The following is a 14,318-nucleotide window of genomic DNA, read 5'->3' as shown; positions in this document are numbered from 1 at the left end:
ACTGGAGGTAGTGGTAGGGTGGTTTATGTGTGGGCAAGTTCTGGCCTGGGGTAAGATTAATCCCCAAAATTGTGCTGGTAACAGGAGAGATGGGGTGGGTAGGTTTTCCTCCAGCCCTTGCACTGCTAGATGCCTAAGCAGTGGATGGGATGCTTGCTTGCTGGGCAGAGCAGACATAAGAGGCTTTGTCTGTTGCAGCTCCATTGGTGGTAATGTGGTAACTCTCTGGAAGAGGCCCTGAATGTTTTTTGGCTCAGTGCCTTTGTTACAAATGCTGCAGCATGTGCAGGTCTGACAGCTTCCACTTGAAGTTGGGTAGGGGAACTGTCTGGACTTCTGCACAGCTTTGGGAGCTGCGCTCTCCCAGCACAATGGGGCTGCCTGTAGCAGAAGGTGGAAGTGATACCTGCTCCTCCCCTTCCCCAGCTCAAGTGGAACAGGCCCAGAGTTCAGCATCTGCTTCTGCCTTAGACTTGATTTTGTCCCTGGTGCTGCGTTGTGCCTGGGCACAGCTCACTGCTCTGGTAACCAGGCTGTGGAGTGTGGTGCTGCGGGATGAGCTGTCGCTGCTGTGGCATGAGGGGCAAGGCTTGTGAGCCAGCAGGAGACTGTTTGACCTGTCCATGCAGCTGAAGTACCTCTAGCTGACTTTGTGTGGTGTCTGCATGTGGGACTGCTGTAAGAGGGCCTCCTAGGCAAGGTAATTTAGGTTGGAAGGGATGTCCTGAGGTTGTCTAGTCCAGCCTCCCACTCAAAGCAGGATAGGAAAACTGCTGGAGGGTGGCAAAAGTTGCATAGCCCAAGGGGGATGTGGAAACTTTAATTCGGTGTTCCCAGAACAAGACCCGTTTAAATGGGCACCTCCACTGAGCTGGCTTTGAAAGGATCTGCTTCCAAAAAGTGCTGTGGTCCTTGAGCTGCCACTGCAAAGCTGAGTTAACGGCCTCCCAGAGGGTGTGGCCAGGGCATCTCCTGCCAGTGCCGCATCTTCCATCTTGGCACCTTGCATCCATGTCTCAGGGCTCGCTTGCCTTGTGCATGCTCCCTTAGGCGCTGGCAAAACAGCTGAATCACAGGTGATGTCTGCACTACTGCAAGCTTGGAGGCTGCTTTCAGGCACAGCAGCAGCTGCCACCCCTTTGCGAGGGCCACAGCAAAATGCCCAGCTTCCCTCCTTGCCCCTCTGCCTTGTTTTCTCTGCAAGAGTGTCGGGAAGGTGAAGCAAACCCCTAAGGCTGTCGTTCGGTACCTGAGGCATGCAGACCTCTGGAAAGGTAACTGCGAACCTGCAGGTATCACTAGTGGTGCTGGGTGTGCCAATCTAGCAATGAAATACATGGCTTTCTGCCAGCTGAATATCTTAGTGAGGCTTGCATGCTGTTTTCTCAAATAAGATTGCATTTGGGACTAAAGCCTGTCTTTTTTAGCTCTTCCTTTACTGCAGCCTGCTGCCTTGCCCAGAGGGGTATGACCAACAACCTGCTCCCCCTCCCAAGAGTGTACCTTCTCCTGAAGGTGGTATCCTGATGGCCTTGATGCCCCACAAACTGCAATGCAGCTGAGTGTGGTGAAAATGAGTCAGTCTTGTCCTTGTTAGCATGTGAAGTAACACATGCTGTGGAGTTTGCACCCTGGATGTTGCAGCAGATAATTGAGAGGAGTTTGGTACTTAAATATAGAAGTGTTTGTTCTTGAGGCTTGCAAAGCTGAAGCTTGTGCAGAATTTGACTGGAATATGTTGGTTTTTAAATCTCTCTGGGACTGATATGTGTTAAAACCTACTGTATTTCAATGTTTCTAATCTTTCTAAAGACAAATGCAGTTGTGGCATTCTGCTTAGTGAATGCAATTACCTGTGCACTTCTAATCCTGCATCACATTTTAGCTGTCTTTACTGGTTTTATATTTACCTTGGGCATCTGTTTTCCCTTCTCGGAAACACAGTAGTAAATTCCCTGCCTCAAGAAGCAGTGAGACTTGTTGTCAGCCTGGTCCTACTCTCAGCACAGGAGCAGGACCCGTGCTCTCAAACACTCATGTGATGAGCTGCTCCATGTCCCTTGTTCTGCTGCTGTTTCCATTTTTCAGGGCATACTGGGGAAGTGACTTACCATCTTGGTGCCAGAACCAAGAATAGACCTCAGGTGTCCTGACTCTAATTCTGTGGTTCAGCTGAGGGATCATGCTGCCTTTTTTATTTCCCTGACTGCTTCTTAGCAAACCAGAAATAGCTGCCCGAATACCCTCAGTTCTTTGCCCCAAATGAAGAATCCGTCAGGGCAGAGGTTCCTCTTTTGTAGTTCAGAAACAAAAAAGGGCTGTGCTGTAGTTGCTATTTAAGTGGTGGTCACTGCTGGTTTGATCACATCTGCAGTTCTGGGAGCTGCATTTCTTGAACCTTGGCAGTTGGCTCAAGATGATCGAGACTTCTGTTGGCGATGTACAGCTCTGGAGAGGATGCGTGTGCCTGACTTCAGGTGGTTTTTTCTCATAACAGTGGTGACTTTCTCCATTGGAGTAATGGGGAATGGGGTTATAATTGGGAGGATTTGAGTTGGACAAGACCTATGGAGGTATCCATTGTGCTGCTTAGATGAGCTCTGAGGCCCTAAGGATGGAGATCCCTTCCACGTTTCTGGGCCCTGTTGCATGGCTGCTTCACTTCAGAGGAAGGAATTTTTGTGCTATTTCTCTTGCTGCAGCTTTTCCCTGGTTTTCATGTACATGGAAGAGCCTGGCTGTTCCCTATAACTCCCTGTTAAGACGTGAACAGAGAGGGGAATCCAATGTCTGCCTTCGCTGTGCCAAGCAAAGCCTCTTCCTATGCCATGTGCTGCAGTCCCACATCTGTCATCGCAGCTTCTGCTGGGCTTGGTTCATTTTGTGTCCCCTGTGTTCCCTGTGCTGCAGCTGCAGGCGTGCTGGCTCCTCACAGGCAGTGCAAGGTCCTGTGGCTGCAGGCATAAAGTGCTAAAACTTCACTTGAGATTAGTCTGGAGTATTGATCGCCCCTTCCCCTGCAGTGAGTGGGTCATGTTTTAAGCAGCTCGGTGCTTGTGTGTGATGGAGGGGGAAAACTCACTCTGGCAACCTGTCTAGCTGTGTGTCTGCCGTAACTACAGAGATGTTAACTGTAGCTTCTAGGAGGTGATTAAGGTGCCTGTTTGCCTTTCAGACATGCAAATGTTTTTCTTGCCATGAAGTTGCTTAGTGTCTGTAGGAGGTGCTGCTTTTTGGCTGACTAAAACATTCAGCCGGCTCCCACCCCACCGGGGTAGAGTCTGGCTGGGCGGTAAAAACTGCAGACGAGCTGTTTTTCTGGAACTGCAGCAGGCTATTGTTTGGGACATCAGCCTTTTTCTTTTTTCTTTGCAAGCTTATTTGACAAATGACAAAAGAAACTGCACTGTGTTCAATCTCCAGGGCCTCAGTCACGCTGTTTTCCTCCTCCACCACCCTGCCCCAAATGTGGATATGGCTCCATAGCCTCTGGGCATGGCAGGTGCCTCCAAGTGGAAGCAGAAGTATGGTGGCACTGAAACCCATCTTTTGCCCTGCTTCTCTTGGTAAGAGCTTTCCTATCAATCTTTTCACACCTGCCTCCACAAGGAGATCAGAACAGAAGGGTGGACTCTTCAGTGTAAGTAATATTTGGTGGATGAAGGGGAGGTCCTGATAGTCTGCAGTCTTCGCAGTGCTGAGTAATCTCTCAGCGGACAAACTTAGGGTATTTCCTCTCAGAAGATTGAAACCTCCCTCTGTCTAACCTTGATGGTGGTGCCAGCCAGCAAAAGTGACCCTCTGAAGGGCTCAGAATCACAGACCTGCTCAGACAAGTCCTGGTCCCTTCTAAATAGACTTTTCCCACCCCTGCGGTGAGCTTTCAAAGGCTGAAATATGCATTCGGAGCACCACTTCAAAAATTGCATGCATGTGCCCATCTAGCACTTGGTGCCACTGCCAAATGTGGTGTCAAACTGCCTGCGCATGAAGGATGCAGGTGCCAGATGTTGCTTGTAATGTAGGAATCTAGGGCCTGGCACACTGCTCAGCTCAACGGGAGTTTCTTGTCTGCATGGTTATGTGTGCCTTTCAGGCTTGTGACGAGGCAGAGTGATGTGTGTTGCCCTATAGCAAATCCTCTTTTCCTCAGGTTTCGCTGATATCCTTGCAGTTTGGGGAAAGATCTTAAGCAGAAGGACCTAGACAGCTGTAAAGTGAGAGGTTTTGAGGTGGTTTTTTGCTCTGGGCAAGACTCGGTTTCCAGATTACGCTCTTTACTCCTTGGTGTGTCAGTTTTAAAGACTGCTCTGCTAATGTGCTGTTGGCTTGTTCTGCTGGGTGGGCTCCTGCAGACCCAAGGTAAAGCAGAAGTATGTGTTCAGAGAGCAGCTTAACAGTGGCAGAGCTTTTTGTCAACTCCAGCTGTCAGGAATAAATTCAGTGGATCCTCTGTGTAGTGCTCTGCTTATCTTAATGTTTTATTCAAGGCATTAAAGAGTCATTTGTTGTCAGTGTAGTGGTAAGGTGGTTTATTTACCCTGAGCTGCCAGCATTGGTAAGCCTGGCTCCTTAGGGCTCATCTTCACATCCATCTCATAAAATGGGCTTGGTCAAAGCTACCAGAAAGGTCTAATTCTTAAGTGGCTGTAAATTATAGTATGCCCTATGCTTCAAGGTCCTGGGCAGGTGCTGAAAAATCTTAAATTGCAAGTCTAACTGGCATGTAGAAGGATAAAAGCTGTTCTGAGGCTGATTGGGTGTTGGCCATCTTGCTGTTGGGGTGCCCAAGGTGCGTGCTGTGATCTGCTTGAGATTGGGTAAATTCATGTTAAAAGTGGTAGCTCAGTAGTTGGTCACTGGATTCAAAAGATGATTTGGGGCCTACAGGACAGAGTTGGCCTGAAGCGTTGAAACCAGCCACTGCTGTGGATTTTGTGTGTAGCTGCATACTTCTGCTGCAAGTGTCTGGCTTGGGTGTGATGGGTCTGAGATGCTTGCGCATGCTCCCCTCAGTATCTTCAGGGGCCCCAGGATGATGCAGGAATTAAGAGCAAGTATTGCAGCAACATAGTCCTGATAGCACTTACTAGGGAAAGCTCAAGTAGGGAGGAGGAGTGGTTTTTAAAATGCTCGTTCTCTAGAGTGACCTGAGGGCCTGTGCCCTGGAAGAGTGCCACGCTGGTATAGAGACTGCTCCACAGAGCTCTTAAATCTGTAGCGTTTGGCTGACGTGCTCAAAGATGGAGCGTGCTGGCTCCGAATCCAGTCATTAAAGCTGCAGCAGTGAGTCAAAAGTCAGAGCTGAGTTTCTATTAAAAGCTACCTCTTTTTGCTGTCCCCTGCAAAGGAGTGTTGGCATGTGTACCTCTTGCAGCTCCAAGCGGAGTCAGGAAAAGTTCCAGAAGCTCTCTGCAAACTTCTGTGCTCTGGACAGCAGGGCTGCTGTGTATGAGCAGGTGAATGGGAATCACGTTGACCTTTCAGTTAAAACTCTCCCTGTAGATATGAAAAATACTTAGTTGTTTGCACTTAGGTTTTTTTTTAATTAGTCTGAGTAGTTACCTGATGTTTGCTGCTTCAGTTTGGGACCTTCAGGGATGCTTTTTACACCAGAAATTGCTGATGCATCTTGCATATGTGTTGGAAATGCTTTTTCTCTTCTGCAAGCTGTTTGCTTGGGTGGGCTTCCCTGGAAGAACTGGGGTTTTATTGGGTGGCCCTGATGACTTGAGGGTTTTTTTTAGGTGGGCAGCCTCTCTCAGGCTCCTGCACCCCATCCCGCAGGAGGGGTTTTAATGGGTTGGAGCAGGAAGTTCAAGCAAGATGCCTTTGGGTTGGAGGGGGGGGTGTGAGAAATAAGATCTGGTCTCTTATGCTGATGTTTCCTAGGCTACCTGCAAAGACTGGCTTCGGGGGACATGACCCAATCACTAAGCAAGTATAAAGGAGGAAATGCCAAGTGTGGCTCACTGCTTTTCCTCCCTGTGAGTGGGTGTAGGTACCAAGGGAAGCTGAGTCAGACCCACTAGGGTGATGCAGGGTCTCCCAGGAGCTCAGTGTAGCCTGCAGAGCGTGCCACTGAGCGCTGCCTGTACAGACCTGTCACAGCTTCTGGAGTGGATGAAATCCATTTGCATTAACAGCAGGATGTCAGTGCTTCCAGGACACAAGGTTAGGAGTGGGTCAGTTGTAGCGGGCAGGATTTTGCTTGGTGGTAGGTGCTGAAGTCTGGACTCCCAGAGAGTAGATCCCTTTAAAGGCCAGTAATCCTGCTACTTGAATGCACTCATACTGGCCTTGCTGGTTTTCTAGCTGCATCGAGAGCTAAGCAATCCTGGGAGCAAATGTGTTAGCAGTGACTGTAGCAAGCCAGAGCGGCAGCAGAGATGAGGGTGAAATAAATGGGCCAGAGCAGTTGGGCCCTAGAACACCTTTGCAAGCTCCCGATGAGCCCCTGTTGATGTGTCCCAGAGTTCTGGTCCTGCATCTCCCATGACCAGGAGATGAGGTGCAGGACAGCATTGCCTGGTAGCAACCTGCATGGCATTTGCTCTGGGTCTAGGAATGCTGCACACACAGGGTCAGCACAGGGCTGCCCACCCTTACAAAGCTATCATGCTCGATGGCTAAGGAGGAGGGTGTCAGTGCTGGAGCATTTGTCGGCAGCGAGGCTTGGGCCATGGGATCAGCTGCTTTGCTTTGATTCTTGTGCTGTTTAGTGACTAATCAGATTTTTGAGCCTGTTTAACAAATTCAGCTGTCTCCCTTGAACAATACACTGGCTGTATTTTTAAACACATCACGTGGCTTCAGAGAAGTCGGCAAACCAGCGTAGTGCGGCTTGCCTGGGCTGGGAGATGCTCTGCCCTGCTCTGTGACTAGGAGGGAGCAGTCTCCTCCCCAGCTTGAGCTGTCTGTGGCAGCTTTCCCTCGCTACCCACTGCAGTTTAGCAGGGCTGCTGCTGTTCCTCAAGCTCTGCCCAGGGTAAGTACTTCTGGGCCAGTGAGGTTTGGTTTTTTCCTGTGGCTGCAGGGTTGGGTATGAGCACAGGTGCTGCTGTTGGGGAAGGCTGAGCCAATACTCAAAGGGCAGGAGGTCCCTTTCCAAGTGGGGTCAGAGATGAGTTCACAGTCCTGTGCTGCAGCCAAAACAAGTCTGTGCCTCAGAGAACTTGCAGGCATAAGGTGCTGCGAGTGTGGGAAGATGCTGTGGCTGTTGCTGAGGGCTCCTGCTGGACCAGCTCTGCCTTGGGATGAGGTAGATGCTTCAAGTAAAGGACCCAACTCTATCTGGGGTTTCTGTTGGTGTTCTGGGATTTCTCACCATGGTGTGAGGCTGGAGGTACCAGCTCCTGGCAGGTATGCCTCCAGGTGATGTGGCCTGGGACAGGTATATCCCAGCATCTCTCTTCAGGCATACTCGGCAGCTTTCCCTCGTGCTGGCACTGAGTTGGTACTGGTGTCAGACCATAGTGCATTTGAGCACAATGGCATTTTTTTTTTACTCGCCTGGTTTGGGCAGTGTTTTGGATTATTAATCCTCTTCTGCAAAAGAGCTACTGAAAATCTTGGTTAAAACCTTGTGGTCCTAGCTGGCTGAGATCAGGTGGGGCTGGAGGATATTGACTGGATCCCAGACTTGCTTTGCTGAAAACTGAAAGCTTCAGGGCAAGCTGCCTTGTTTTGCAGCCTCTAAATAATTAAAACCATTTCTGAATGCTTTGCTCTTTTCATTTGGGTTGGGGACACATACGGCTTGCTGAGACTTGGTCCTCTTGAATAGAGCTGGCTGGTGCCATGCCCCTGTGGGATCTCCGGTGGCTGAGCCTGCCCTGCCTTTCCTCTCCTTCTGGGTGGCAGCTGGCCCCACACTGCTGACCCACAGAGCAGGACAGGGCTTTTGTGATCCCTCAGTGGCCTGGTGGCCCTGCTCTGGGTGGGGAAGGGGGGCAGCTCTGTTTGTAGGGAGGAATTTGCTTGCCTCGATACTCCTCAGTGGGAGAAAAACCTGCTGCTGTGCGAGGGAAGCAGCCTGACATGTACTTGTCTGTTGGCTCTTGGGCAAAGGCCTGACCAGACAGGCTTGGTGTGAATGTGTACCGGGGATGGTGCTTGCTGCTGTCTGTGAAGCGTCTCCTTTGTCAGCAGGCCAGACTGGCATGTCACTGGCTTCCTGTAGCCAGTTCCTGTCGGGGCTGATGTGTGCAGCGTCCCACCTCCAAGCCTGCAAATGGCTGCTGATGGGCCAGGCCTTGCTTTTCTTGGCCTGGTGATTGTCATGTGCAGCAAATGCTGGCTGTGGGCCTGGTCTGTGCCCCCTCACTGCTAAAAATTATGTGGGTGTGTGCTCCAGCACAAGCAGCAAGAAATGTCAGCATAGTGGCACGAACTGGGTGGAGGGGCCTGTCTGGAGCACCTTATGACATGGGGTCTTTGATCCTGCTCCCCAGTGAATTGGGATCTGCTGGCTGATCTCGGCCCTGGGAGAGCCACCCACCCTTGTGTTTGGCCACACCAGGCTGCTGCTGTTGCCTCCAGCTGTGCAGTACAGTGCTGCAACTGATGGCAAAGGGGGTGCAGCCTTGCTGGAGCTCTGTGCAGGGTTGGTACCTGCTAGATATGCCACCTCCTGGACAAGCTCTTTGTGAGCTGATGGGAGCCCTGTACCCTCCTGGGCCTTTGCCACAGGAGCCAGGAGGGAAGGAGGTGTGTCATGCTGCAGCACTGACTGGCTCTTTCTGTTGCAGTTCTAAGCATGCTGAGCAACCCTCTCGGGAATGTCCTGGGGAAGCCCCCGCTGGGTTTCCTGCCTCTAGACCCCATTGGTTCAGACCTGTCAGAAAAGTTTTCCACACCGATGCTGAGGAACACCCGCCTGGACTCCCGCTCCCTCCTGGACTCCCGCTCCAGCAGCCCCTCAGACTCGGACACCAGTGGGTTCAGCTCTGGCTCCGACCACCTCTCAGACTTGATTGTAAGTTTAGGTCTCGCAGCCACTCTGTGGTTCCTGGTGTCTTGCTGTGTTTCTGGGGAGTATGGGAGTACTGAAGGGGGGCTGCAAGCCAGAGCTCTGCCTGCTCAGGAGGGGAAGGGAGTGCTGGAGGGAGCAGTCATGGCCACATTGACACAGTGAGGCTCTCCTGCAGCCCAGGGTTTGGAAGAAGGGCTTCTCATGCAGTCCTTCAGCACAGAGTAGCAGTATCCTTATTTTTTTTTCTTCAAAATAATATTTTGGCCTTGTGCTTGCAGCCCTCATGCGTTAAAATAGCTCCCGAAGGGGTCTGAGTGCTGGAGCTGGTGTGCAGCAGGAGGATGTCTGTGTCCTGATGCCAGCAGAGAGGCGACTGAGCAGCACGGCTGCCTCCAGGCTGGGCTTCTCAGGAGCTCTCTCTCTGCCTTTCATTGCCCTTCCCCTTTGCTGACTGCACTTCTCCATCTTGGGGCTGTTTCTTCTAGAGCAAACTGGGTCTAGCCTGCTCCTGTTCCCTAAAGCATAGCTAAATTTGGAAGCCAGCAAGCAAGGCGAGTGTCTGTCTTGCTGACCCAGTCTGTGCTGCTGGGTCTGTGTTGCAGTGCAAACAGCAGCCCTAGGTGTCAGCAGGAGCACCTGGCTCTGGCCAGCTCTGTGGGTACTGCTGCATGGCTTGTCCTTGGGACCTGAGGCTAAAGCCAGGGCCAAGCTGCTCCTGGCTCTGCTGTGGTGTGGCCGTGGCCTTGACCCTCATGTTGGAGTGGGTGTGAAGGATGCAGTTGACCCTGTTCTTCACCCTGGAGAATCAGGATCTTGAGCAGGGGTGCTGTCAGCAGCTGCAGCACCCCAGGCTTTGATGATAGCAAGTAGTGTGGGGCAGCAGGGCTTCATGCTGGCCTTGTTTGTGAAGGTCAAGTCTTTGCCAGCATGGCCTTGGCGTGGGCAGCTGTGCTGCAGCAGTGCAAGGCTGGATCAGCAGAGCAGTTGGCACCCTAAGCCGCATGGCATCTTGCATCCCTGCTGTTTTATTAATCCATGCTTTTACTCCTTCCACCCTGGGAGAGGCACACTAAAACCTGTGAGCAGTTGGGTCTGCAGCCAGCTGAGTCCACAGCCTGGTCAGGCAGGCCTGTTAGCTGGTTGGCGAGGGGTGAGAGCCAGCTGGCTGCCTGCAGTGCCCATGGGTTACCCTGGCAAGCCCTGTGGGCTGCAGGCAGGGCCCAAAGCAAAATGTGAGGCGGCTCCTGGGGTGGCTGGTCCTCCCTGGGGGTGGCAGCTGCCCTCGAGGCTCTGTGGGTGAGGGGTAGCTGTTGATGTTGTGGCCTGCAAGGTGCCTCCTGCTTAACAATCCCTGCTGCTGATAACTTGGCATGAGTTCAGTGGGAAGTGGCTGTAGGGGCAGGCCTTTCCCAGGGAGACTGTGGTCCCGTCAGGCTGCTGGGACAGGCAAGGTGGCTGCTTTCCTGCCTCTGCCAGACCTAGAAGGGTATCCACTGAGAGCCCCTTTTCCTGCTGTGGGTGAGGGCAGGGCTGCAGCATGATGCATGGCTTCCATTGTTATGTACTCTTACTCAGAAGCTGGGTTTTAATGTGCACTTTCTCTTGCAGTCAAGCCTTCGCATCTCCCCCCCCCTGCCCTTCCTGCCCCTCAGTGGGGTGTCAAGAGACCCCCTAAAGATGGGAGTGGGGTCCCGGCTGGATCAAGATCAAGCTGCCCTGGCTGCAGTAACTTCCCCTCCAGCCAGTGCATCAAAAAGATGGCCTGGAGCATCTGCGTGGCCTTCCTGGGATCTCCTGGACTCTCCAGAAGACCCCTTCAGTATCGAAAGAGAAGCCAGGCTTCACAGGCAAGCAGCAGGTAAGTTGGATGGTGGATCTCGGCAGGCTTCAGTGCATGGTGAGGGTCCTGCCCTCCTGGGAGGGCACGTAGGTGGCCTCTGTGTGGATAATGTGGCTGGACATGAGCATGCAGCCGATCAGGCCTTTCTCCATGCACAAGCCTGGCCATGGGTCTACCCCCTGGCAGAAACCAGGCTGGCTGGCTGGGCAGCTGCCTGCTGCTCAGCTGAGCCTGCACTTGTGGAATATGGGGCTTGGCGAGACCTGTGGGAGAGTGGGAAGTAAATGGTCCTGTACTGAGTGTTGCTTCTGCTTGTCCAAGCTGTGAATGAAGCAACCTGCACCTGGAGCGGGCAGCTGCCTCCCCGAAACTACAAGAACCCTGTCTACTCCTGCAAAGTGTTCCTGGGTGGAGTGCCGTGGGACATTACGGAAGGTGAGCAGCCCCTGGCCCTGCACTGAGGCCTTGGGCTTTGACATCAAGAGGGTGTAGGATGGTGCTTGTTGGGGGGACGCTGACTTTTCTGCTTCTGCCTGTAGCTGGACTGATCAACACCTTCCGTGTGTTTGGCTCACTGAGTGTGGAGTGGCCTGGTAAGGATGGCAAACACCCACGCTGCCCTCCCAAAGGTAATATGCCTAAAGGTAATAGCGACACGGTAGGGTTACTTTTTTCCCATGCTATGTTACAGCACGGATGCTGGGATGGTACGGCTGCATGCTGGTGATTGGATGGTACAGAGCACCCTAGGGTAAATCTCCTGCTCTCACTTGGGTCAGCACCAGGGCTGCAGAGCACTCTCACCTCAAACCTGGCATCCCCCCCCACCTGTCCTGAGCAGGGCTGGGCAGGAGCATGGGGCAGGGGGAAACCCTCTCTGGCGCTTCCGGAGCCCCACGTGGGGCTGTCTTGCTCTGGGCAATAGCCACTAGTCCCTGCTGCCAGTGCCAGCATCCAAATCGTGTGCACCCTTGGCATAAAGGGCATGCAGTGGGTCTAAATGTGTGTCCACAGCAAGGCTGTGAGCCAAGCAGTGCCTGGGGCATAATCCCATCTGAAGTAGCCAGGCTGATGTGTTGCATAAGCAGTAATGAGTTATGGGGTAAGGAGCAACTAGTTTGGAGGCTCACTGGTGCCCAATGGCCTTGTTCAGTCACCAGAGCAATGTGAGGTACAGGGTGCTGGCACTGATGGAAGTGGTTTTAAAGCCCTCAGCTTATATTTTTGGGCCAAGACATCCTAAATGGGAAGCAAAGTCTGTTTTCCTGCAGACCACACTGTGGCCAGGCTGGTGGTGCCCACTTGTCATGTCTAGATGTGGCTTTGTGCACTGGGGGATGGTGACCCATGTGGCACTGGATGTGGGTAACCTGCCCCCCCTGCCATGCTGTGCTGAGTTTGGGCTCTTTCCCAGCCTGGCCAGGCTCTGTGCACCACGGGTGGGGTTTGCTGGGGCAGATGCTGCAAACAGCTGCCCTCCCCTAGAGAGGGGCTTGGGGACAGCAAGGGAGATGCAGTTGCAGATATTTCGGGTGGCTTCTGAGAGTGATTTAAAGGGTGTCTGCAAACTGGGATGATCTTTCTCCTCTGCTACAGCTCTAACAACTGTTTTTCCCTTCACCTCTAAAGGATATGTCTACCTGGTGTTTGAGTCAGAGAAATCTGTGCGTGCTCTGCTCCAGGCATGCTCCCAGGACCTGCTGAGCCCTGATGGGCTCAGCGAATACTACTTCAAGATGTCTAGCCGCAGGATGCGCTGCAAAGAGGTGAGCAGACTCATGAGAGTAGCCCTGCAGGTGACAGCAGGGGATGCTGATGGGATCCTTGGAGACAAGGGGGGACACAGTGTTATTCTGCCCCAGGAAAGCAGGGCTGAAGCAGAGCAGAAGTCAGCCTGGCTCTTGGTCATCTTTAACTGATGTGTTCCTGCAGTAGGGCTGGATGCAGGCAAGGAGGAAAGTGTCAGATGGGTGTCTGTGTCCTTCGCAACAGCTCATGTCAGGAATTGTGACCTGGAGCCCCTGGATCTGTGGAGACCCTGACTTCACGAAGCTGAGCAGCTTTGGTTACCCAGAAAGGAGCACAGGCGCCGGGATTTTACTGCCTCGTGCTTCGTTCAGCGTACCTTTGCTTGCAAGAGACTGGCTTGGATCCCTCTGCTTTATTAAACCTCATCTGCTTGCAGAACAAATGGCTTCATGCTCACTGCAGGCTGATACTTTGGATCTGTAGCTGCGGCTGCTGCCCAGCACAGCCTTGGCTGGCTGACCTGTGCTTGGGTGCTGAGGCTGCCAGAGGCTTGGGTTGGCCTTCCAGTGAAGGGGGACTGTAGCTGTAGATTGGGTACAGCTGCACAAATTTAGAGTTAAAGAATTGAGATTCTTGCCTCTTATCTAGACAGACACAAACTAATTGTGCTGCAGACAGCTCTCCTGGTGCCTGGCTATCAGCAGCGCTTTCATGCTCTGTGATTTAGCTCTGGCAGAAGTTTCTCCTCTTCAGAGCCCTCTCTCAGCTGTCTAGCAGATGGAAGCTCCTGCTGGAATTGGAAGGGGTTGTTTCACTGATCTCCTCCAGCAGCAGGCTCCTGTGTGGGGAAGCATCTGACTGGGCTGTAAACAGAGGTGCAGGCAGTAGGTAAAATCTATTTGTGCATGGCTTGTTTCCTGGCTGCCAGCCATGATGGACCAGTGCATTGGCTTCTGGTTTAGCTGGAGGCAGAGCAGTGTGGCAGTTGGGTTTGTTCCCTTGAACAGGCCTTGCTGGGCTCTCCTGAAGGGTCTGGAGTGAGGTCAGAGCTGTAGTGTCCTGAATGTGGACCCTGAGCAAGCAGTAAGGAAGGGGCATTTGCAAACTGGGGGTGGAGTCTGGGGTGGCTCCTGCTGTCAGCTGAGTGCACAGCCTGTGGCTTTGCAAGCCCTTGGCCAACCGGCTTGTGTGTGATTTCAGGTGCAGGTGATCCCGTGGGTGCTGGCAGACAGCAACTTTGTGCGCAGTCCGTCGCAGCGGCTTGATCCCAGCAAGACTGTGTTTGTGGGAGATCTGCACGGGATGCTGAATGCGGAGGCCCTGGCAGCTGTCATGTACGACCTCTTTGGAGGGGTGGTCTATGCTGGCATCGACACAGATAAGCACAAGTATCCCATTGGTAAGTGGTGATCCCACCAGGATCACTCATCACCCATGGCATGCCATACAGAGGCTGTGGGGGTGCCCCAGCTTGGTCCCTCAAGGGGGAAGATTGCCCAGGGCACCTTGGGGAGGGCTGGCAGGGCCTGCCTGCCTGGGAACTATAGAAGGTCCTCAATCATTCCAGAGCATCTTGAGGGTTTTATCTCTCTAGGCATTGCTGAAGGGTTTTCTGCCCTTGTTTGGCACTGTTAATGGTAGTTAGATGCTGCTTTAGCTGCTCTTCCATCCCCAGAGCAGAGATGGCTGTGGGTCTTACCCCAGCTCCTGCTGCCTGTCAGGACAAACTGGGACCTGCTGGCCCTTACCGCTGCA

General features: G+C 52.8%; 1 protein-coding gene across 3 annotated transcripts in view; it reads left to right on the top strand.

The window, feature by feature from the left end:
- The window catches only part of CPEB1 (cytoplasmic polyadenylation element binding protein 1), a 37,109-nt gene that overhangs the window by 19,624 nt on the left and 3,167 nt on the right, over positions 1-14,318 (top strand). For 2 of the 3 annotated variants that reach the window (XM_009643890.1, XM_009643892.1), the window contains 6 exons: positions 8,751-8,977; positions 10,583-10,832; positions 11,136-11,249; positions 11,354-11,458; positions 12,444-12,580; positions 13,764-13,962. In XM_009643890.1, the coding sequence (XP_009642185.1) occupies positions 8,751-8,977; positions 10,583-10,832; positions 11,136-11,249; positions 11,354-11,458; positions 12,444-12,580; positions 13,764-13,962 (1,032 nt within the window). The remainder of the gene's footprint in view (positions 1-8,750; positions 8,978-10,582; positions 10,833-11,135; positions 11,250-11,353; positions 11,459-12,443; positions 12,581-13,763; positions 13,963-14,318) is intronic. The other variant, XM_009643891.1, reaches the window with a different exon arrangement.

The sequence above is a fragment of the Egretta garzetta genome, unplaced genomic scaffold, assembly GCF_000687185.1.
Source record: "Egretta garzetta isolate BGI_Z169 unplaced genomic scaffold, ASM68718v1 scaffold287, whole genome shotgun sequence".
NCBI lineage: Eukaryota > Metazoa > Chordata > Aves > Pelecaniformes > Ardeidae > Egretta > Egretta garzetta.
The sequence above is the reverse complement of the archived record's forward strand: the minus strand, read 5'-3'. Positions and strand labels throughout refer to the sequence as shown.